Genomic DNA, 22,525 nt, shown 5'->3' on the forward strand with positions numbered 1-22,525 from the left:
GCCTGAAGCTGAATACAATCAAATAACTAGTCCCAGGTCACAGGGCTGCCAAGTGACAGAGGGGGGAATTGCTGCCCTCCCGCCAACCTGCCCTTAGAGAACCAGCTCAAAGTCCACTCCTCCATGGAGTCTTCCCGGAGTCCCCCAGCTGGATGTGAGCTCTTCCTCTTGTGGGCCCCAGGGAGCTTGGTTTCAACTGGCCTCACTGCAAGTACACCAGGGCTTGCTACTTGTTCTTTGGCCTCAAAGAAAAAAGCCGCAGTGTGGGGCCTTAGTTCCCTGACCAGGGGTCAAACCCACGCCCCCTGCACTGGCAGCGTGGAGTTTTAACCACTGGACTGGCAGGGAACTCCCAGGCCCTGGTTTTTCACACGTGGTTCCATTTAATCCTCCCAACTTCCCTAGTTCTGATGCTCTCGTCAGACTCCGTCCTCTCCTCAGTGCACAGGAAGGCCCAGGGGGCCGTGGAGATGTAGGACCTTCCCCACGGCCCCTGCGCAGGGCTTCGCGCGCTGAGTGGCTGCGGTTGTGTGTATAAACTCTCAGTGTGGTCCCCTCGGCAGCAAGGGTCTGCGATGCTGGACTGCAGGAGGTGGGGAGCTGTCTGACGTGAGGCACGGCTCTGTCGTTTCATTTTCACCCTCCTTTTTCGCTTCCAGCCAGAGGACACACTCACCAGTCTCTGGGGTGCCAGCAGGGCAGGGCTGCAGACAGGGTGGACTTTCGGTGGAAAGTCGGTAGGCACACTTCTGCTGCTTGTCCTTATCTCACCTCTGGCTCTTCACACTACTCAGTCTGGAAATAAAAACCACAAAGCCTAATAGATTTTTCCGTGGAAATGTGGCATTACCAGGGAACAGTCCATTCTTCTGGCTGCCTGAGGCAAAAATTAGTGCTAGAAAAGGTTCTCTCACCCCAGGTGGCTTCTTGGATTTGGGACGGGGTGGGTTTATTTCATTACTTACTCTCCCTGGGGTAGCTGGCGAGTCTTCAAAAACTCCTCCAGGTCACATTTTTGTTTCTCCCCCTTTTCCAAAGCACTGTCCTTCAGCCATTTTTGGTGTGTGGTACTCATCTGAATCTACTTGGAAACATTCTTTTTGGGGGTGGTAGTAAGTTGGTTCCAGAACAACTGTGGTTTTTAATACAAGATCTGACTAACTGATCCCAGACAGGAGACTGGGGCCCCGGCTGCAGAGGAATCCACTTGTAAGAGCAAAAGGCAAATGGGCTTTTCAACATTTCCTCTCACGACAGTGTGTCTGGAGGACCTGCCACCCCAAGACAGCGTAGGAAGGCAGCGAACAGAGGAGAAAGCTGACTCATATGGACAAAATTGGTCGGAAGGGAAAACAGTCGCTTTAGAAAACTAATTGCTGCTACTAGCCAAGATGCTCTTCCGCAATTGTCGGGGGAGGGGGGGCATTGGTGGCAAAAGGACCTTTCATTTGCAACTTCCTCTCTAGGACAAAAATCAAGAGTTCAAGATTCTGATTCTCTCAAGTCTGATGAGACAATAAAATGAGGGATCAACAGAGGGAGAAAAAATGAGATATCACATGTGACATCCTTAACCCTAAAAAAAAAAAAAAAAAAACTTCAGATGAGATAAAGACACACATCTTTGTCTACTTTTAAAAACAAACTCCAGAGGAATTCCCTGGCAGTCAGGTGATCAGACCTCTGTGTTCTCACTGCTGAGGGTACAGGTTTGATCCTTGGTTGGGGAACTAAGATCCCAGAGCTGCATGGCTCCACCAAAACTAAAAAGAAAAACAAACGAACAAAAAAACCACCCCAGAAGTCCAAAGATACAAATTACTATGGCACCTAGGGAGGCAGCATGAATGAACCCATCCAATAGGCAAGTATGTTTCGGAACAATCCACTGAGGGAATTCCCTGGTGGTCCGGTGGTTATGAGTCCATGCTTTCACTGCTGAGAGTCCAGGTTTCACCTCTAGTTACAGAACTAAGATCCCATGAGCCGAGGCAAAGAAAGAGAATCCAGTGACGAGCTGACATATAAATAGATCACTTTCAAAAACTGTTAGCCTTCAAGTGGAGTAGGAGTTCCAAGACACTGGACTGATGTACCCATAGGAATAAAGCCTTCCCATACAGCAAGTGTCCGAGCTGTATAAGTTCCAGTAGCCTAGGAAAGCAATGGTGATCATTTCTATCTTCAGTTGCTTCACCTAGTTATCATTCTGCAGAGGCAAAAAAACAGGTCTCTTCTGATCAAAGACTGTTTTACCCTATTCTGCAGAAGGCTCTTTCCTTTGGTTCACTGATTTGACTAAGAGGGAGGGCACTTGTCCTCAGATGGATGAACCCCTTACCATTCGGCTGACTGGCTACTTTCTCTCGGCATTTCATTGCTCCTAGGGAGCAGCAAACATGCCTTGGAATGTGACTCAGGTTTGAACTTGGCTCTGAAACATACTAGCTATATAATTCTGAATGAGTTACTTGGGTCTCATTTTCTTTATTTCTCAAGTGGAGATACCTACTGTACCAAAAGCTTACATGACAGGCGGGACAGTCACCACCGTTCTCCTCGCTTCCCTTGTCTGCCACACACGGCACCTTAAACTGACCAACTTCACGACTCACTTCACCAGCTACACTTTTCCTACAAAGGCCGGGGAGGCTGCTGTTTCCGTGGGCCTGTTTTAAAGGGATCAATATGATTTTTTCCCACAGAGTTTCAGATCAGAGAAGTGATGCCACTGCTATGTAAGCCCTGAGCTCAGTGTGGGGTGCAGCTTCTCTTCTGTCAGCTTAGTTGGCAATATCATTACAAGCTTTAGTTGGCAATATCATCACAAGCCTTGGGGGAGGAAGCGTTTGAAGGCAAAGATCTTGTCCAGCTGAGAGGACTTAAGAGAGACTTCACAAAGAGACGACCCTAGAACTGAATTTTACCACATAGGGAACACTTCAAGGGAGAGAGGGAAGCGGGACGTTTCCAGAGGAGGAAATTATAGCAGAATTATGGTATGTTTAGGTAACATGAGAAGCTGGGACACAGGACTAGGTTTAAAGTTTCTTTCATCCTAAAGTTGTCTGTATAGCCTGGTACGTTTACAAGCACCCAAAGTTCCAGGAAACCCCACATTCTCTCCTTCAGTCAAGCTTCAGTGACCAGCACACTCCCCAGGGGGAATATTTCCTGGCAACTTAGCTCAGCCCTGCCAAGGCAAACCACCTGTGCCAGTTTCACAAGTACAGCCTACAAGATACTCCTTGTCTAGGTTTACATGATTTACACGAGTCAGTTCATCATTTCTTTTGTGTGTATCTTAAGAGCACCTACCTACCTGCATTTACCAGCCCCGGAATAAACTTCTGAGTATGTTAATGGCTTATAAAATTTCATGGAGGACCACAGATGTAGTCCTCTTGCCTGAAAGATCCCATGGACAGAGGAGCCTGGGGGAGCTACAGTCCATGGGGTCATAGAGAGCTGGACACAACCGAACAACTAGGCACAGGTGTAGCACCCTTATCGGATGGATAGCTTGGATGCAGTGAGCTGGATCAGCCAGTGTGCTGATTAATCCCAGGCCTCTGTGACACTTTCCCACAACTTTGCCCAACTTTCAAAGGCAAAACCGGAGCCTTGGCGCCCTCTGGTGGAAGACTGGTTCTCGTAGTCAGACCAGCTCCCGGAACTAGGCAGGCGTGTGTGAAGACAGAAGCCACAGGTCATAAACATGGCAGTTTCCTAGATCGTCTTTACTTGAAGATTTTTTGGGGGGGAAAAAAAAGTAGGTAATGCAAAACATTTTTATATTAAAACAAATGCAGATAATATTGAATAGAATATAAAATTTACATTGCTTTTTGAGACAAAGAGACATCAAAGACATTTCAAGGTAAGTTATGCAACTCACGAGCTTCAGGCTATATTCTTAAACTCAGGGTGTGGGGGTGAGGAGAGGAGACCCTGCGTGCTCAGTCTAACACTGTGGGTGCTGCTGCTTTGACGGGAAGTAGCGAATTCTTCTGAGAAACAGCAAATGAAGCGTTTACTCATTTGGCAACAACCCAGTGGATTATTTAAATAAGTAAAACCAAATGCTTTCTCATCTTAAGAGCATTATAACCTGCTTGGAAAAGGCCTGAGTAAAATAAGAGCTTTGTGTTTGAGTGACAATTTATTTCCTTCTAAAATGATTTTTTTCCCCTACTATGAATGTTAACATGCCTAACTGAGGGTATGACATGCAAGCTGGTCAATAGTCTAAGAATCTTATGGATGTAAGTCTGCACCATCAGACGTGAGATTACAAGTACACCTTCCAAGGGTGTCATGAGGAATGAAAAACTACTCACCTTCTGCAATGACAAAAATGGAAACAAAATAAAAAACTGAAGAACAAAAGATTATATACAATTAGAACTGTATGATGATGTAACTTAGGGACTGGCAAGTAACGCTACAGTATTTGCTTTTCACACTTTACATGACAGTAAGAACTTCTTTGAGGGGCAAAAAGGAGACATTACACTTCCTTTCCAAATCCTGCTAATTCTCTGTAACTGTCCTTTTTTCTTGTTGTTGGCAACACAATTTCTTGCTTTGCAGTAACAGCGTGCAGATTTTCTAGGGTAGGTTAGGCGTGTATTGTCCTTTCTGTGAGGTATGAGACAGGGTTAACTGAATGTGCTAAGAATAATATGCTGGGAGGCAGGTTCCAGTGGATGCCGCTGAGTTTTGTGGTCTACCAAAGAAAAGGTAATTTATAACTTCCCGTATCATTTGCCTTACTCATTTTCTTAAGTTTTACAGAATTATTTCTCTTTCTTCATGGGACTGTATGCTCTTCATTTTACAAAACATTGAGACTCATATTGCGTGACAACTTGCCGGTACCTCTAGGTAAATGCAACTTCTTAAGTAAAATACCCTGGGGTAAAAATGTCCCATTTCAGGGGGAGGATCAGTGGTAAATCATGTGCTGGGAAAAAGAACAAAAAAGGCAGACACCAAACACCTCCATTTTTCCAAGATTAAATGATTATTTAAAAAAGCGCGCCACACTGTATAGAAATCAACATTCTCTCCCATAATTCTGTGCGTCTGGGACTATAGAAATGTCACTGTCCCTGCCCCACATCTTCAAATTAACATTCTCAGGTCACAACAGTAAGTCTTCCCAAAGGGGACCTTCCGGAAAAACAAGCTATTTCCTCGGCTCATATTTCCCTGAAAGAAAAATAAAATAAATACAAATAAAGTCTAGCGTGAAAATGAGGTCAGCTAGTCCAAAGCAGCAAAGACATCCAACTGGACATATTTCTGGGAAATGAAATGACGAAATGACCAGCAACGTGTCATATCTGACGCAAGCTGAGCCTCTGTGGAACTACCTACCATTTTGACACATGGATAAAGGCAAGGATTTCTTATTTAGACAGATCTTCCTAGGCAGATTCTGGCTCTGCTGTTTGCTAGTTAGCTGGGCCATCAAGTGTGTCAATTCATATCAAGGGTCATGAACAGTCCTAACACGCAGTAAGTGCCAGCTCTTATTTGTATTTTTTTTTCGGCTGCACACCTGATCAGGGTTGGAACTTGTGCCCCTTGCCGTGTAAGCGCGGAGTCAACCTCTGGACCACCGGGGAAGTCCCCATGTCAGCTTTTATTTGTTTTGAACGAACGGTCAAATCTCTAGGGAGTACTTATAAAATCTTATAATTAAAGTAGTCATGTTGTGAGTTTAATTGAGCAGACTCTAAGTTAGACAGCCTGCACGTAGATCCTGCTCTCCCAAATACAAGATGTGTGGCCGTGGGCTACACAATTGGCATCATTTAACTGTTCAAAGTCCCAGCTTCTTCATATGTGAGGCGGAACGGTAAAGTATAGTCTCTCTCCTCACAAGGTTATTTTGAGGGTTGCATGAGCTGAAACATGGAGAACTCTTAGCATGATGCCTTGTATACAGTGAATGATCAGTTAACATTTGCTGTTGTCTTAAGCACGTAAAGGTTCAACTGTTAAGTGTCTGATACCCTAATAATTTTCTATTTGGTTTCTTTCTATAGCAGAGGGTTGAATGTTCATGTTAGGGCTGTCTGGCAACCATCCAAGCGTCCTGGCCTGGGTTCACAGAGGGGCTTGTCGGGTCCACTGAGCAAAAGCTGCCCAGCTTAGGCCTCTACATTCAGAGTTCAGGCTGGGAAGCCTAAGCCCTGGGAACAAAAGGCCTTTCTCATCGGTGTCACAGTGCTCTAACAGCGTGCAACAAAGAGCTTCCTCAAACACTTTCCTTCACAGTCCTCTACAAAGTGCTTCCCACTCAAAAACAGCTTTCAACTGATGGCCACTCTAAGTGATTCCATGTTAAATTTAGGGCACAGCCACTCATTATTTTGGTTCCTATTAAAGCTCTGCCTAGACTGATCAAGAATTTTTGGTTGGAGATGACCTACCCCGTAGCAAAAGCAAAGAACACACTGGAATCTGGGCACCGCATCCACTAACGTGACTGCAGAAGCGAGAGAGCAGCTCCGCTGACAGCACGGCGGCAAATAATGTTGTAAACAAACAACTACTTCTCAGCTTCTCTAAATATATTAGAAAATAAATTTCAGAATATATCCTGACCAGTTACAAGAAGATGAGGTTGGAAAAAGTAATCTGAAATCCAGGGCATCATTTTAATAACCAGAATAACTGACTGCCCAGACCTTATTTGTAACTCGAATGCAACCACTCAAATGGATTCCAGGTCATATCCAGGAATTCTTCCTTCTTCACCTCCTGATTCTTTCTAAGCAGCATATTTTACAGCTACGCTAGAGGGACATATGGGCCACTGAGAAGGATGCATTTAACTGGGGTAACTAAAGGATAACCTGTAAGAATTAACCTGGGATCCCAGAGACTTTAAAGAAAACAAGCAAGAAAACTCCAGAAAATATGAGGAGGGGAGGAGGAGGGAGGGAGGGAGGCAGAGAGAGGGAGGGAGGGAGGCAGAGAGAGGGAGGGAGGGCAAGAGAGAGAATGAGAGAGAAGTACCTCTTTCTGTAGCATGCACCAGCAATCTATCCAAGAAGAATATACTGGGGCATAGGGAGGGCATCCACCAGCAAGCCTAAAATAGAAAAAGGGATTAGTTACCGAAGTCAATATTTATAAAACATTCTCTCAAGAGCTCAATAGATCTTGGTCAAAATATTCTGCCTGGAAGGTTCCCTGAGCAGCAATTTTAGCAGTTCTGTAGAGACAAATTCTGTTGGCACAGGGGGAAGACAGAGCACCCAAAACAGATACCACTTTCTTGCATTTAGGTTTTGAATCAACACATAAAGAGAAACTTTAGTTATGTATTTTCTAAAACATCTAGGCTTTAATTAGGGGACAAATGAAATTCTCTGTGAAGCTCGCTCAGTTGTGTCCGACTCTTTGAAACCTCACGGACTGCAGCCTACCATGCTCCTCCGTCCGTGGGATTCTCCAGGCAAGAATATTGGAGTGGGTCGCCATTTCCTTCTCCAGGAGATCTTCCCAACCCAGGGATCGAACCCGGGTCTCCCCATTGTAGGCAGATGCTTTACCATGTGAGCCACCAGGGAAGCTCTAATTATTAGAGCTAATTACTAATTACTAGAACATAGTAATTATACGATTAAAGAGCTGAGAAAGGGAATTTAAAACTATGTGGTGTTCAAAAGACTCCAAACATGACAATGGATAGTGGTGTGAAACTGCGGTGACTACATGCTCTTACTCAGGCGTAACTCCTACCCTTGTCTTCTCTGAAAGTGAAAGTTAGGCACTTAGTTGTGCCTGGCTCTTTGTGACGCCATGGACTACAGTCCACCAGGCTCCTCTGTCCATGGAATTCTCCAGGTAAGAATACTGGAGTGGGTTCCATTTCCTTCTCTAGGGGATCTTCTCAACCCAGGGATCAAACCCAGGTCTCCGGCATTGTGGGCAGACTCTTTATCGACTGAGCCACAGGGAAGCCACTTCTCTAAAAAAAACTGCAAGTAACAAGAACACACTTATCTCATCCTTCAAGCCTGCTCTGGGCTACAATGTGGCAGCCGATCCCCAAATCACAGAACAGACAGAATATGGTAACTGTGCTTCTGTCCAACCTGGTAGTCACCTGGCGTGTGGAAATCAATGGTGTCCACCCCACCCCCGGCCCTCCTTCCCAGTCAATACATGAAAGGTCAAGAAACTTTCCGTTTTCAACCAAATTTTCTACTTTTCTCACTTTAAAACACTTTTTCCATGAAGCCCTGATGAAAAACAGGTACAGGCTGTCCTTCAATCCCTAACATACCTTTCGTAACGTTCATAAGAGAGGATAAGGATTAATATAAGGCAAGGATGTGAGAGCAATCTGATCATTATTCCACCATTTTCAGAAAAGAACCCAGACTACTGGCAAGTGCAAACTATTTATAAGTACTTGAGAAATAGTATTTGTGCCCTTCTCTAGTTCAAAACAGGATATGAAGAGACTGCTTATAATATAAATTGATGGCATTGCTGGTGTATGGGGCAGACAGAAAAGAATTAGGAATCTATCCATAGCATCACCTGTACTTATCCTTGCCAAATTTCTACCAGGACTGCTCTGCCTGTCAGGCATACAGGCAGCCAATTACTAGGATAAGAAACGCAAGGCACTTACCCACAGTTGTTGACAGCCATAAGATTAGAGACAAGCACAAAGGGATAGGTCAACATGCTGGCAAAAAACTGTCAAGAGGGAAAAACAGCTCAGTTATCAACTCACGCCCGGCCTCTCTTGTGTTTCTCCTTCCTCACGCTTAGTCCTAGCGCCGCAGCGGTCCAATGCACCAACACTGATTTTGCTTTCTCTGTATCCCAGGTTAAGACTAAATTACACATTTTGGAGTCTGGAGATGTTTCTCCTCTTACCATGCAACCTTTTCACCAAAGGTCAGAAGACTTCTCTTATTCTGTGACTGAGCCTCATTCAAATACAACTGAACTTCAACATTTAAGACTAAGTACAATAAGCATTTCAAAACAGCCCTGAAGAAAACAAGCAAACATAAACATCTTTCCAAAGACAATGGAAGCCACTTCAAAAGTCAGCCACTGGAAGGCTCCACATGAGTGAAGAGACTGAAGTGCTCAGTATACGTTCGGCAGGACACAGAAGGAAGAGGGGCAGGTCTGCGCTGAGAAATGCCCGCTGACCCCACTGGAAGCTGACCAGCGCCAAACCATGTGGGTTTGTTATTTCTGCTCCTGTGATGCAGGGACACTGGGCTGTTCATACCTCTGACCAAAGAACAGTAATGACACATTCTAAATTTCAAAGAAAACAAAACTACTCCTCAAAGGTTAAGAGGTTAAAAACTTACCCCTGTGACAGCTTGGGAATAACTCTTCATTTCATTCATGGTGGAAACCTGTAATAGGAAGAAAGCCTTTATTAGAAAGAGTGAGAAAATTAAGCTGATATTAATAGCTAATTGTCTTCCCCATATCAAAAGAGTCTATTTCAGAATTCAAGTTCTTTGACAACCTGAAAATTAATTTACAGGATGAAAACATAAAAGACTGGCTAGAAGTGGTCAAAATGATCACCTTGACTCAACATTAACAGGCAAGTTCATGTAAGACTAGGATGGCTTCTAGGAACTATTACAATGGCCTCAGGATTTCAAAAGCACCAGGAAGTGAGATTGGGAATCTTTTCCCATGTCCTAGAAACACATCTCCCGGAAACCACGTTGATGGTACTCTTAGGGCCAAGTCACTCCTTCTGTATACCCCCAGCTGTGTCCCAGACGCTGTGGGGAAGATCAGGCTCTATACTCCAGTAACCAAGTGCAACGTAAGAGTCCCCTTAGCACTTCCAATTAGACGAAACCCCTGAATATACGACAGAATTGTTCTGCTTCATGGTGGCCTCTAACATTAGGCATCAATAAAGAAGCAATCTTCTTGCAGAAGCTTAGGCTCATCCTGCCAGACCCTTTCCAGGTGCCTCTCTCTGAGGTAAGCAGTGTAGATCATTCCACTAGCCTCTGAAAATCTGACCATTAATATTTAGCTATATAATGGTGAGTCTCATATCACCAACTGCCATCTTAGCTAGCTGCCAGGCGGGGACTGAGAAGTCAGCGCCAGCGCATCTCATCAGGAGCCCAACCTACCCCACTGTCCAGTGCATAGGTATTGACGAGGTAGGCCAGCGAGTTACAGAGCCACAAGGAAATGATGTCGCCGAGGAGGCGAGGAATAAGACCCCTGCGTGAAGAAGCAACAAAAACAAGAACCAAGAGGTCTGATCAGTTGAAAGATAATCCACTCATTTATATTCATCTATATAAATCATACAATAATTTATTTATCCTTTAATTAAAAAATAAATAGAGATTTTAAAACATTCTAGAGAACCGAAAGGAACCGAATACCAGAACGTAACCAGTTCATTCTAATTAATACAACTGTTCTTGGAGCTAATCTCTAATGACCTGTATTCTCATTTTTAAAATGAGAATTTTAAAAGCTACATCCCTCTAAGCTATGGCCAATGGCTCAACTTTTACTATTAATAACTATAATCAGGGAGGCAAATAATTTGCCTACTTCAGAGAAGAGACTTAAATATGATTACTGCTAGACTACTTGATATCCAAATTTGGCCATGCAAAAGATGAGAAAAATGACAAAATGAAAATGGCCCAAACATGGACACAGGTGAGAGGCATCAGAAAACACATTTCCAGGGCCTAGGTAAGCTAGGCGAGGCAGTGTGGAGCAACGGGACAAAGGTTACCTCTCAGACTGAAGACCAAGGACTAAATGCCACTTCTACCACTTATCAGCAAATCAACTTCCCAGAGCATCAGTTTTGTTTTTTTAATCTCTAAAATGAGAATAATAATAGCTATCTTGTCTATTTCCCAGAATAGTTATGATACTCAAACAAAAATCAATGATGTGGAAACACTGAAAATTAAAAAGGACCATTTAGTTAAGAATGCAGTTTTTGTCATTAACAGAACTAAGGTAGTAATTTACTTTAGCCTAAGTTCCTCCCAAGTAAATTCAAGGGAATGAACACGGTGCACACACACACTCTGAGGAGAAAGACGCCTATTAGACAGCTTTCCATTTTTCCAAAACGAACTTTTCTCATTTTATCAACTGTATAGCAACTGAGAACTTACTATGAGGGTAGAAATTTGGAATGAATTTATTAATTAAAAAAACCCTCTCCTTTCAACCATTTCAGATGTGCAGAGCAAAACTTTGGGATCTCTTGCAAGAACATTTAAGTCAGAGGGGCCAAAACACAGTTTAACATGAAATAAACCCAGAGAGTACATTTTCCCTGAGGCTGAAATAAGGAGTCATGTCCTCATTCTCATTAAAGCTTCCTACTCACACAAAAATCACACCCACAAATCAGTAATTTACTCACGCAAAAAATCCTAGGATGCCCTCTTCCCGATAGATTGTTGCTATGGAGTCACAAAGTCCACTGGGTTTAGAAGGAGGAAAGGTAAAGTACATTTCAGATTACAAGGTTCAACTGCCACTTTGGACAAGGTCACACCCCCAGCCCTCCTCCGCTTTCTACCCTCCTCATTCCGTAAAGACAGATGAATTCAGAAACAGAAGGGGAGATACTGCTACCTAAGGGTATAGTCACATGGAGTCAGGGTGAATTCTAGCTTCGGGGGTGTGTGTGTGTGTGTGGGTGTGTGTGTGTGTGGGGGGTGTAGGTCAAATGATATAAGATATATGAATTTGCTTTGCAAGCTCTAAGGCATCACAGACATGTAAAGTATTTGGCATTAACAGATCTCCGTAACACTTGAAAACAGAAACACTTACCAGTACTTGGATTCTCTGCCAATGAATTGTACCATAGATCTCAGAGTGATCACTAAAGAATACAGAGAAAAGATTTTTAACCTACATCCAGATAAATTTTAATAGCCCTGAAAAAAAAAGGTTTGCCCACCTACAAACACTTTTGGTATCTGGATAAATTGGATAAAAACCAAAACAAGCAAACCAAAAACACACAGGCAAGGCACTTTAGTGAACTCTCATGTCCACCTATGGACATAGACAGGAGAGGTCATGATAGAGAGAGATAAACAGCCGAATCTCAGTTGCCCGCTGCACACCTACCGTGGAAGGGGTGCGTGATGAGGGTAGCAGCAGAACGGGCCATCATCTCCCGAGTCGTCTAGAAATAATCGACACACACACTTGTGAAACCTGAAAAAACGACACTGGCGTTCCTGCAAGAGTCACGCGGGTGGGCACTGAAGGGTAAGAAAGCGGGCGGCACAGCACTCCTGCCCTTCCTGGAGGCCCTTCCTGGAGTCAGGATGAGCAGCCCCAGTAGGCTGCAGTATGACACCACCTCATTCTAGCCCAGCTCCCACTCAGGGGTTTCAATGTCACATCTCAGAACGACCCTGTAAAGCAGATTTCTACTATCATCTCAAAGAAAAACAAAAGCAAAGAAACAGGTAAAGGGACTTCCCTGGCGGTCTGTGCTGGAAATGCAGGAGGTGTGGTAACCTGGCTGGAATAAAACTCGGAGGACTGTGTTTAGATTATTAAGCGGCTCTCTCATTGCGAGTGATTTCAGAGACTCTGATGTCTACATTAGGCAAATGTCAGGCTCTGTTTAATCAACACCAACATCTTGAGGACAGCAGAACAACTTTGGTTTGGTTTTTCGACCACAACCCTGTAACCAGCTGTGCAGTATCCTGGAGCTCCTGTATTTATCCCAGCTTATCTTTCTTACCCAGGATTCTGTAAAGAGGTTAGTGAGAAAATTCAATCGCAGTACTTGGAGGTAGGTCGTAAATACAGAAGGTCTGTCACTCATGGCTGCACTTAGTTAAAAGATCCCTCGCCTCTATTCTAAGGGTAGTTCTAAGAGCCGCAGGATGAACTCAATGCAGTTAAGAAAATGCAAAACACATATTAATACGTGTATCTCTGTGCTCCTCACTCAGTCACTACTCAGTTGTGTCCGACTCTTTGTGACCCCACGGACTGTAGCCCAGCAGGCTCCTCTGTCCATGGGATTTCCTAGGCAAGAATACTGGAGTGGGTTGCCATTTCCTTCTCCAGGGGATCTTTCCGACCCAGGGATCGAACCCAAATCTCTTGAGGCTCCTGCACTGGCAGGTGGATTCTCTACCACTGTGCCATCCAGAAAGCCACAGTATGTTTTTGAGGGCAGCTTTTACTGAAAATCATGACCTTACTATCGACAATCAAATAACGTCAAGACTAAGAAATAAAAAAGAGTATTATTAAGTTAGGCATGCAACCAACTCCAACGGCAGAAGATAGGGGTGGGAAATGAATCATGAGGGCATTTCAAAGTCAGAATGATGTTGTAAAAGCATTTCTAGATATATAATGTCCATCACATGCAGGGCCTTGGCTACTATATGTTAACACTTTTGGGCCAGAGATTTTCAACTTTATTATAAGAAGTTTCAATAGAAATCTCTTCAATATTAAAGATGAAATGAGTGGGCAAAATATGTTTCCTGGAAATGCAGCAATTCCAGACAGCAAGCAATGCATTTCTCCTTCTGTTCTGCATGCACTAAAGCCCGTATTAAATCGAAGGTTTAATTTCCCTTGGAACACTGAACATACGGGCCCGATGATCCTGATTCCATAACTGCCACTCCGCTCTGATTCAGAGAGATCATAACCATCTCACCTCCTTGATAACCCGGTCAAAGGAAGATGAAACTTCTTTCTGTACATTTCCAGATCCTGACTCCTGGAAATCAAAACGAAAGATCGCTATCATGATGGTTTTCAACAGAACTGGTCACACTGGTAGCCACCCTGTTTAAAAACATTCTCCATGATAAAAGGAAAGCCGACTGCTTGTCCCTTTTCCTAAAGAGGACAACAAACAGCAGTGGCTTGCGGGGAAAACGGGCTCAAGCATACACACCGGCTTCAACATACCTCAGCCTTGTCACACTCCTGGTAATGCTACAAAGGAAGAGAAAAGAAAAGAATGATTAGGTGTATCGTAGTGTCACTGAGACAGGACATAAAAGGAAAACCCTATTCATCGGCAGAAATTAAAACGGTTGATTTTGGGGGGGGGGGCTGTAAATTTCCCATTCACTTCTCTTTCTAATTAACACTCGGAAATATTAACATTAACAAGTGTCTTTCAGATGATCCTGCTGCTAAGTTTACCATACTGATCGGGTAACTCACAAAAACTCATATCTAAAAGAAGAAAAAGGAGGGGCTTCCCAGGTAGTCCAGTGGTTAAGACTCCACGCTCCCAGCACAGGGCCCAGGTCCTGATCAGGGAACTAGCTCCTCCTGCTCCAACTAAGAGCTCGCAGGCTGCAACTAAAAGATCTCACATGCCGCAATTAAGACTAGGTGCAGCCAAATAAATTATATAAGTATTTAAAAAGAAGAAAAAGGAAAACAAAACAAAACTCCAAGAGCATGATTTACTAAACACACACTAACAAGATAAACTCATAAAAACAGTGCTTCCCAAGTGGCGCTAGTAGTAAAGAACCCGCCCATCAATTCAGGAGACGCAGGTTTGATCCCTGAGTCACAAGATCCATGGGAGGAGGGCATGGAAACCACTCCAAGTATTCTGACCTGGAGAATCCCAGGGACAGAGGTGTCTGACAGGCAAAGAATCAGACACAAGTGAAACAACACAGCACACACTCAGAGTACTACGGCTACAGAAAAAGCCTCAGGACTTTTTCACGGAAAAACTCAGGCCCAATACCAAATTAGGGCAAGATGCTTTCCTTCCCTGTACAAAGAACAGAGAACTGGTACTAAGTCAGAATAGCTAAACCTGCCTCACTTTTCCTTTTGAATTTGACTGTTTCTGAGCCAAACAAGAGAGAAGATGCTTTCTTAATTCTGGCAAAGATACATGAAACTGCCAGAGCTTAGGCTGCACTGGAAGAGGAAATATTACTTGTGGGATATTTCAGAAACAGAAGATGGGCTAGGCGAAATATCAAGAACCACACAACTGACTTCCTAGACATAACGAGGTTTAAAAAATAGACACTTGTCTTTTGCAAAAAGAACTGCAAGAAAATGAGAGGGACGAGGACAAACATCACAAAATGAAATGATGGTTTGGGGCCAAATTCCAGATCTTTGGCCAGAAATTAATTCTAACAGTTTCAGGCATCTTTAAAAATTCTCACTCATTTCTAGACTTTGCTTTTCACTGTTAATAAAATTTTCAACCGTTTCTTCTACATTATCCTGAACAGATTTCAGTTTAATTCTTGTTCAGATATACAGAACTCTAACACAGTCTAAAACAGTCTCGTCAATCCTGAATTGGGCTTTCTTCTTGACTGTGTCAACTGCTTTTGATTCTAAGTGTAGTACCAAGACCCTGTTCTATTTCACTTGGCTACGTGTGAACACATATTCCAGATACCTGCCTACCTCAAGTCTGTCTTACTTTTCCTTTATATAAAGGAACTTGAGTAATTCAAGAGTAATTACAAGAGTAATGTCACTCTTGCTCTAAGCCTACACATTAACCTCCTTGAACTAGATGGCAACCGGTTTCCCACATGAAAACTTCCCTGGAGATCCAGTGGCGAAGGCTCTGGCTTCCAGTGCAAGAGGCACGCGTTTTTCCTGATTGGAGAACTAAGATTCCACACGGTGTCTGCAGCACAGATTGGAAAAAAAATCTAAACCTCACTTGGGTAACAGCAACACTTTCACTGCGTCAGATAACGGGGTGGCTGGAAAAGAGAGCAGTAATCCACGCCCAAAAGTATCAGTCCATTAACACTCCATCACTCTGACCCACGTCAAAGACACTCAGCTGTGTCCAACTCTTTGCGACCCCATGGACTATGCAGTGCATGGAATTCTCCAGGCCAGAATACTGGAATACCGTTTTGGGTGACCCTGACCCAAGGGCCACCCAAAATAGTGGCTCATCAGTCCACAGGCATGATGACGAAAGTAAGTATAATGAATAACAAAACAGCTTCCACAAGAAGAACTGACTGGAAAACCTCTCCAAATCAACTCAACAAAGTCTGAAGAGAATTTAAAATCTAAGCTAATCAGATCCTGAAACTGTTCAACAAAATCATGATTTGCTCATCAAATGATAACATATTTTTATCCAGTAGAACTGGGGCACTATTAAAGCTACTTTAAAAAGTGCATGGAGGACTGTACCGAGTACTGCCTGAAATAAATGGTTTGCAAACATTTGGAATTTAACACATTTGATATATAGATTGAAAATACTACATAGATTCGGTTAGCAAATACTGCTACACTTTTAAGAACTAGAGCACAGAAGGTAATGTATCTTTGGTGCCAGTGGGAGATGGAATAATGAACAAGAAAATCCATTAATTTTATATTCTCAACCCTAGTCATACTGAACAACCTTCCCACGAACTGTTCTAAATGGTACAGAATTTTTCCGTGTGACACCTCCACACACATACCAAGAGGCAGTTCTGCTGACCCACAGTGTATCTGGCGCAACTGAGAGACAAGTGCAGTCTAAGTATCTAAAGTTAAAAGAACACAGCAAAGCAGAAGGATAACCACGAAAGAGATTAACTGCGATGTTTTTAAAAACACTTTACGAAACAACTCAAACACAGAATAGTTAAGGAAACGATTCATTACCTATGTATCGCCTACTAAGCTTAAACAGATGTTAACATTTTGACCTTTCTGCTTAAAATTTCTTGCCTTTGTAAAATAAACTGCCACAGATACAGCTAAAGTTCCACCCTTCATTTCCTTCCCTCTTCTCAAAAGTAACCATTACCCTTATAGTCAATGCACACACTTGGGTGAGGTTTTCTTAAAAAGCAAACATGCAAATTTACACAGTATAACACCAAAACAAAGAGTGTACAAAAGACAAATGCACAGTGGAACAAGGAATTAAATGGCAAATATCCACACGGCCGTGATCCAGGTCAGGGAAAATCATTTCCACTACCCTAGCATCCCATGCCTGGTCTCCCTGCCTCTTCCCGTAAATAAACACTATCCCGACTTTAACATTTATCTTGTTGAGTTAAAAAAAGTGTGCCACAGAAAATATTTTACTAGAAGTGACACTAGGAATAAGAGGAAAATAAGACCAGAAATGTATGTTTTAACCAGCTTCCTTCGTCTTTTGAAGAAATAAGATGAGTCATGCGTGAATGCTTAGTCTTTAAGTCAAGTTCGACTACAACTCCATGGACTGCAGCCCGCCAGGCTTCTCTGTCAGTGGGGTTTTCCAGGCAAGAATACTGGAGTGGGTTGCCATTTCCTTCTCCAGAGGCTCTTCCCAACCGAGGGACTGAACCTGAGGCTCCTATCCCATCTCCCCCATTGCAGGCATATTCTTTACTAATGAAGGAAGCCCCAAGTAAGCTATTCAGGAGCTCAAATAAGTGCACTTAATTTCTGCTCAGAACACCTGGTCCAGAGGAAGCTTGTGTAGATTAAAATTAATTATTTCATTTTAGACAAATTCTCCTTGCTTCCCAGGAAAGAATTAACAATGAGTATTTCAAGTACATGTTTTTCAAGAGGAAGAAAAGCCATGGATATAAATATATCTTTGCAATTGCTCTTAATCAGTAGGACAAACTATTGTTAAAAGCTAATTTAAATCTATGGACAGATGGATTTTCTTATCTGTACAGGTATTTTCTTACCTGTAAAACTTTACCATGGACCACAGTTCCAAGGACGCCTGAACACAGTCTTGGCGTTAAGCCTGTGAACAATCCACGCTTCCCATCAATGCTCGCAATGTGCTGAGCTAAGAACACAAATCAGAGATTTACATTCTAGCTGAAAGAAATGGTCACACAGAAATTTCAAGAAAACATGCTTTCTATATATTTTTTTTCAGTGACTCCTGCTACCACACTTGCCAACGCCATCCAATTCTAAATAAACCAAAAGACACTCACCATAACAAAAGAGACCAGGAAGTTGACAGACTTGCCGCCCAAAAATATTTCGTCCCACTGTTGGCGCAAGAGGCTCATATCCCACCTTTGAAAAGAAGAAGATGTATCAATACTAGGCAACATTCCCAGGAATGCTTGGGTTGCAAGGTCTTGAATAAAGAACAAATTTAGGGTTATAATTTTTAACACAAGTTAAAATGCAGTGTATGTTTTCCAAGACAGTAATGAAGTTATCACCCCTGTCCTTTTTTTTTTTTGGTCTTGTTTTGTTTTAAATTTTGGCACTTGATTAAGACTGGTTTCAATAAACTCCAAGTTTTCTTTCGGTTCACATTCTACAAAAAACAAACAAACAAACATGTAGCTGAGATAGACTAGTATTAAACTGAAAAGAGAATAAGGGAATTTTTGTGTTAAGAAAGCTACAGTTCACTGAGGATGCTCAAAAGTGTTTTCTAAAGAAAATCTAGCATTTTTTTTTTAACATTTGGACAAAGTGAGATGACTAAGCCAGTGTCAACTTCATATTTGGCTAGAAAGACAAACCACTCACCGGCAAACGCAGATACAGCTTGATAATTCATTTGGGAAACAATTATAAGTTAAGTCTGTATTAAAGGAGCAGACAGTCATGAAAAATCTAATGAAGGCCATTTTAGAGTTAATTTCATCATGTTATCTCTACAATATATTCAGAGTCTTTAGTGCCAAAGAGATCCTTGAGTGAATGAATGCTGTTGGACATGGTCTTGACTCTCTATTGCTGTGATTCTCAACCTATTCAACTGAAGAACTCCGGAAAAGCTCACAGTGCAACTATTTTTAAAACTGAGTATTTGGGAATTTCACCAAAACCCTTGAGACACTTGGCAACACAAGGATGTTGTGCAATCAGGATTAAGGAGCTTCTGAGGCAACAGTTCCGACTGTCACTAGAAAATCTTGCCTCCTGGATAACGACTGGGTAATGGGCTTATACCAGACTTATGGCAAAATGCTTTCATCTCGGATATTATCTAGCTAAAAATGTGCCAATTCTGTTTTAGATGTCAGAGTACATTTCAAAGATTTATTCTTTTTGTATTTTTTGGCCACGTTATGCAGCTTGTGGGGACCTTAGTTCCCTGATCAGGGGCTGAACCTTGGCCCTTGGCAGTGAAAGCGTGGACCTCCAGAGAATTCCCTTTGTTCTTAATTTTAAAAATATTTATTTACTTGGTTGTGCCAGGTCTTGGAGAAGGCAATGGCAACCCACTCCAGTACTCTTGCCTGGAAAATCCCATGGACGGAGGAGCCTGGTGGGCTGCGGTCTCTGGGGTCGCAAAGAGTTGGGCACGACTTAAGCGACTTAGCAGCAGCAGCAGCCGCCAGGTCTTAGCAGTAGCAATCTTTGTTGTGGCATGCAGGATCTAGCTCCCTGATCAAGGATCCCCCTGGGTATCCAAGACTTAGCCACTGGACCACCAGGGAAGTCCCCCCACTGTTCTTAATTTAAATAACTCATTTTACAATAGTCTTTTATTTATAGGTTCTGAATTCACATGGGTGAACTCAGCAACATGTTGTATGAATGAGTATGATAAACTCAAAAGTAAGAAACGGGGCCTTCCCTAGTGTCATGCCTACTTTTGACAGAAAGGTGGATGGCAGGGACAGGGCTTCTATCCTTGGTACCATGCAAGCCCTAGTACCATGCATGATGTAATGACCTCAACACTCAACAAAAGTTTCAAAAATTAAAGACCTGTCCAGGGAAATCTAGAAAGGCAATTGAAAACACTGTTGTCAGTTAAAACCTGGCATGCTGCTAAGTCACTTCAGTCGTGTCCGACTCTGTGCAACCCCACAGATGGCAGCCCATCAGGCTCCCCCGTCCCTGGGATTCTCCAGGCAAGAACGTTGGAGTGGGTTGCCATTTCCTTCTCCAATGCATGAAAGTGAAAAGGGAAAGTGAAGTCGCTTAGTCATGTCCAACCCTCAGCGACCCCATGGACTGCAGCCTTCCAGGCTCCTCCATCCATGGGATTTTCCAGGTAAGAGTACTGGAGTGGGGTGCCATTGCTTTCTCCAAAACCTGGCATATCTGAATATCAAGAATTATTTCACAGAAGATTAGAAACTAATACGTATACTTAAAACTCTCTAACAAAACTTTGGGCTGAGCTGATGTCCAGCTCTGACAGGTGGGATTTTCACTGTCATGAGCCACATGGGCTGCTGTTGGAGAGCGCTCAGTGCGTCCTTCTGAAATTTGACTCAGCAACCACTTGATTATCACTTCTGAATGAGCTCCCTGTGTTTCTCTGGGTATCTGGTGCTAAAATCTCGGAGCAGAAAAGCAGCAATAACAGCAGCCAAAAAAAAAAAAAAAAAGAAGAAAGAGAGGAAACAAAAGCTAATAAAACGTGAGCTCCCCTTAAATCTCAAATTTGTCTTTAACAGATTTCACATCTTGCGTTTGGGGCCGGGGACAAGAGAAGAACGCTCATTTCAGAGGAGCGGAGAGGGGAAAGGTTGGAAAGTCCTTGGCGGCGCCCGGCCAGGATCGACCTCGTGGAAGAGAAAACAAAGTTCAGGGGAGCCACCGGGCAGAGCAGGGCGAGGCAGGGCGGCAGTTGGGCTACCAGGAAAGGAGCGGGCCTCACGGCTCCGCTGGAAGGCGAGACCTCGGGAAGGCCCACGGGCAGTGGGAGCTCCGCGGACGACGGGAGTCGTCCCTGCGAGGAAGGAAGGGGCGAGCAGCAAAGACGGAGCAGCAGCATCCCAGGAGACTGAAGGCCCGGAAGGCTGGAGCCGGTCCTCGGGCGCCCTGGGCAGCGGCCACCGAACAGGGTGCCGAACGGGGGAGGGAATGGCGACGACTCATACCTGGATGAGCACCTTCACGTACATGAGCGGCTGGGACAGGATGGTGAGACCGGAGCCCAGGAGCACCTGACTGGCCGCGTCCGCCATGATGGCACCCGCGGACGGACAGACAGACCGAGCCACCAAGCGACCGAGCCGGTCCCGGGTCACGTGCCAGGGCCGCCGGCTTCACTGGCCCGCCCGCGGCGCGCGCGCACGCACGCTCCGGAGCGCGCCTCCCCGCTCAGTCCCCGCCCACCGCCCCGCCCTCAGAAACGGCAGGCGCTCGCGAGCCGGCGCAGACGTCGGGGCGGGGCTTACGGGCCCGGGCGCACGCGTCTCGTGCTGGGATTCCCCAGCCCTCCTCTAGGAACGGGCCATTTCTCCTGCGCTTGCGCAGGCAGAGAGCTTCCGGGTGGGGAAGAATGGGCGTGGCAATGGGGCCTGACCCTGTCAGCCAGGGCAAGGTCAGAGGAGTAAAAGGAATTGTAACAGGATTCCTCGATGTTCTTGCCTCTGCACTTGAGCTTTTGGGATCAGCAGTGTAAGGTGCAAAGGATATTCAGCGTCAGAATCATAATCTCAGTTCAGTTCAGTCGCTCAGGCGTGTCCAACTCTTTGCGACCCCGCGGACTGCAGCACGCCAGGCCTCCGTGTCCATCACCAACTCCGGAGTTTACTCAAACTCCTGTCCATCGCGTCGGTGATGCCATCCAACCATCTCATCCTCTGTCGTCCCCTTCTCCTCCTGCCTTCAATCGGAACCAGCATCAGGGTTTTTTCCAATGAGTCAGTTCTTCGCATTAGGTGGCCAAACTATTGGAGTTTCAGTTTCCGCATCAATCCTTCCAATGAATATTCAGGACTGATTTCCTTTAGGATAGACTGGTTGGATCTCCTTGCTTGCCGTCCAAGGGACTCTCAAGAGTCTTCTCCAACACCACAGTTCAAAAGCATCAGTTCTTCAGAGCTCAGCTTTCTTTATAGTCCAACTATAAATAAACAATCTAATGACCAGCAAAACCTAGATGAGTCTGAATAATGTACCCATCAGGGGGTTATTCATGCACTCATTCATTCAAGGTTAACTGCTCCTCCGAAACACCTTCTCTGACCTCTATTTAAATTTACCCGTCCCCTCCGCCCCCTTTATTCCTACTGCAGCATCTTGTAATACTTATAATTAACTGGAATTTATCTTTTAATCTCCTTCACCAGAATATAGACCTCCAGTGAGTTCAGGAGCCAGGACAGTTTTTGATCCTTGTCTAGTCAGAGCAGGATACATATGAGATGCTCAATAAATACTTATTGCATAAACGAACAGTTACTAAAATGACTACCAGGCCACAGGTTATCAGGGGCAAAAAGAAAGAAAAGCATTATCCTTGGCCTTTCAGTCCCAGCTCATACTTTCTAAATCAAACAACACTTAGAACCTGGCGCAGAGAAGGAAGAGACTTTCGTTTCAGTCCTGGTTCGCCTTTGTTTCAGAATGATTTGAAAATCATTTTATCTTCTATTTTTAATTTTTGTATCTAAATCTAAAACTACTACCTGCCTCTCAGGATTATTATGGAGCCTTAAATGAAATTGTGCATAGGATAAGATTTTTAAAAACTATTGAAATCCAAATGTTAGTTTTAATTAATATTGTCCTGTACTCAGCATGGTGCTAGGGAGGCAGTTTA

General features: G+C 43.9%; 1 protein-coding gene across 1 annotated transcript; it reads right to left on the reverse strand.

The window, feature by feature from the left end:
* Positions 1 to 5,003: 5,003 nt before the first annotated feature.
* Positions 5,004 to 22,108, reverse strand: MTCH2 (mitochondrial carrier 2). The gene is made up of 13 exons (XM_069555687.1): positions 20,856 to 22,108; positions 17,988 to 18,072; positions 17,727 to 17,833; positions 13,984 to 14,010; positions 13,727 to 13,789; positions 12,157 to 12,214; positions 11,854 to 11,905; positions 11,438 to 11,497; positions 10,164 to 10,257; positions 9,366 to 9,413; positions 8,663 to 8,730; positions 7,033 to 7,108; positions 5,004 to 5,214 (listed from the first exon to the last, which is right to left on the reverse strand). The coding sequence occupies exons 1-13, from the start codon at positions 20,940 to 20,942 to the stop codon at positions 5,128 to 5,130; spliced, it is 912 nt and encodes a 303-aa protein (XP_069411788.1). The 5' UTR covers positions 20,943 to 22,108; the 3' UTR covers positions 5,004 to 5,127.
* Between the last annotated feature and the right edge of the window lie 417 nt (positions 22,109 to 22,525).

Source organism: Ovis canadensis, chromosome 15, assembly GCF_042477335.2.
Source record: "Ovis canadensis isolate MfBH-ARS-UI-01 breed Bighorn chromosome 15, ARS-UI_OviCan_v2, whole genome shotgun sequence".
Classification (NCBI taxonomy): Eukaryota; Metazoa; Chordata; class Mammalia; order Artiodactyla; family Bovidae; genus Ovis; species Ovis canadensis.